Here is a 1,875-nt window from a genome sequence, read left to right on the forward strand (position 1 = left end):
AATAAAACCCACAAATGACAAATTGTCCCACATAACAATCAGAAAGTAATTAACGCCGAGAGTCATGAAATAACCGTATGAAACTTGGCCTCTATCAACATCCTATGTCACCGAGGACCAGATCAGCACATAACCTACTCCGCGGTGACGAAAGAGTTAAATCGACCAGTTAATAAGTTTGGGTCCAAGATCGTAATCTTATCGATCGGTGGCAATCTTTGAGGTTTCGATGTCGTCTGTAAGTAGTGTGATAAACAGGGCTTTTACAACAAACATAAGACCTGATTTTCACACTAATCTGCTCTCTCTCTCTCGTGAACACTTCCCTACTGATCCTGATCGAAGAGCGTTGTGTATTTTACGTTTTTCATTTTCGTTATTTTCTTGTTTGCAAATGAACTTGTTTTAATTATTGAAGATGAAGTATCGTTTTGGTGTTGTTTTTTGGGTGAGTAATATTTCTTTTACTGTGGTACACTATGTCTTCGTTGATTATTGATGGAAAATAAATGGTGTTCGTAATCTTTTTCGGTATGACTGTCCGTGGGATTCTCAATTTTCATTTTACATAATTTTTACTTTTTTTTCATTACATCATTGAAGTTTTGATGGACAATTTATAACGAAGGATTGGGTTACATAATTCTATTATTTACCCTTGCGTTATTTAGAATGGGATAGTTTGCACTTGTACATATTGTTATTGTGATGATTTACAAACATATTTACTGTGACTTCTCATGTGTAATGAGAACAATCAGACGAAGATTGGTAAGATTGGCTTAGGGTCTATAATTGACAAAAAAAGCTTTTGCATATTTGCAGATATTGTTCTATTAGGAACATCGATTGTAGAGGGAAGCTATACATTCACACTTTAATTAAAATGCATAGACATTTATGTGAAACGAAGTACATTGCGGAATGGTAAGATACTATACTTATAACTAGTTAAAACAAAGAAAACATGAAGTATATATGAAAATTGAGCATAAATTTTATAGTAAAGACCTACACCGCATCCACAAACAAGTCTGTAACGACTTGTGTCTGTGACACTTGCTAATAATAACATGATAACCGTAACTACTAAGTAGGCGCCAGAAGTATGTTTACCCCTCTTATAACGATAAGGAAGGTGAATAATCAGCAAAGTGGCGTGAGTTGGGCAGGAACAAAAAGTGCTCTGAAGATGGAGACAAAGCGTCGTGGTTAATTTATGTAAGTTAATAAAAACGTCAATTGTTCCAGTGACTAACATACCGCATCTCTTTTTTGGCAAGTTTAGAAAATGGAGTCTGAATTATCGCTAATAAAAAACGGTTGGGGATAACAGAGGTCGGAATATTATTAGGCTCCAAGGTCCAGCTGACCTTTAGGGATCCAGGATTGGTTCTGTTTAAACCGTCGTAAACCAAAAACAAACAAAACAAATGATGCACCGTAGGAAAAACAAGTATGCCAGAAGCATTAAAAAGCTTAGAAAGTTTCTGTAGTACTACATACTACATGGTTAGCTTACCGGCGAAAAGTTTTTGTAATATATTTACTACAGATGCAGAAAAAGGTTAAAGAAACCTGTTTCCACAGTAGAAGGATCAAATCTAAAGGCAATCTTTTTTCTTCGGCAATTTCTACCATATTTACCTGTTCCGTTCCTCTTCATCACTACATATTTTTATTCATTGATATAACTTTTGTTACACACAGTCTTTCTGCCTCCTTGATTTCCCTCTCTTCCTTCTATCTTCTATTTCCAGCTCCACCATCCGCATTCCTATCTGTTCAGACTACTGCTTTTTCCAGGATATTTCTCTCACTTTCGTCTTCCCTCTTATCTTCTCGTTCCTGATTTTATCTACATATCACTAAGAA

At 35.6% G+C, this 1,875-nt stretch overlaps 1 protein-coding gene across 1 annotated transcript in view; it reads left to right on the plus strand.

Moving 5' to 3' along the window:
* Nucleotides 1-278: 278 nt before the first annotated feature.
* The window catches only part of LOC119592123 (paramyosin-like), a gene marked incomplete at its 3' end in the record, with an annotated part of 9,594 nt that continues 7,997 nt past the window's right edge, over nt 279-1,875 (plus strand). Inside the window, 1 exon segment of the mRNA XM_037940945.1 lies at nt 279-448. Coding sequence (XP_037796873.1) covers nt 419-448 — 30 coding nt within the window. The 5' untranslated portion in view covers nt 279-418.

The sequence above is a fragment of the Penaeus monodon genome, chromosome 29, assembly GCF_015228065.2.
Source record: "Penaeus monodon isolate SGIC_2016 chromosome 29, NSTDA_Pmon_1, whole genome shotgun sequence".
Lineage (NCBI taxonomy): Eukaryota > Metazoa > Arthropoda > Malacostraca > Decapoda > Penaeidae > Penaeus > Penaeus monodon.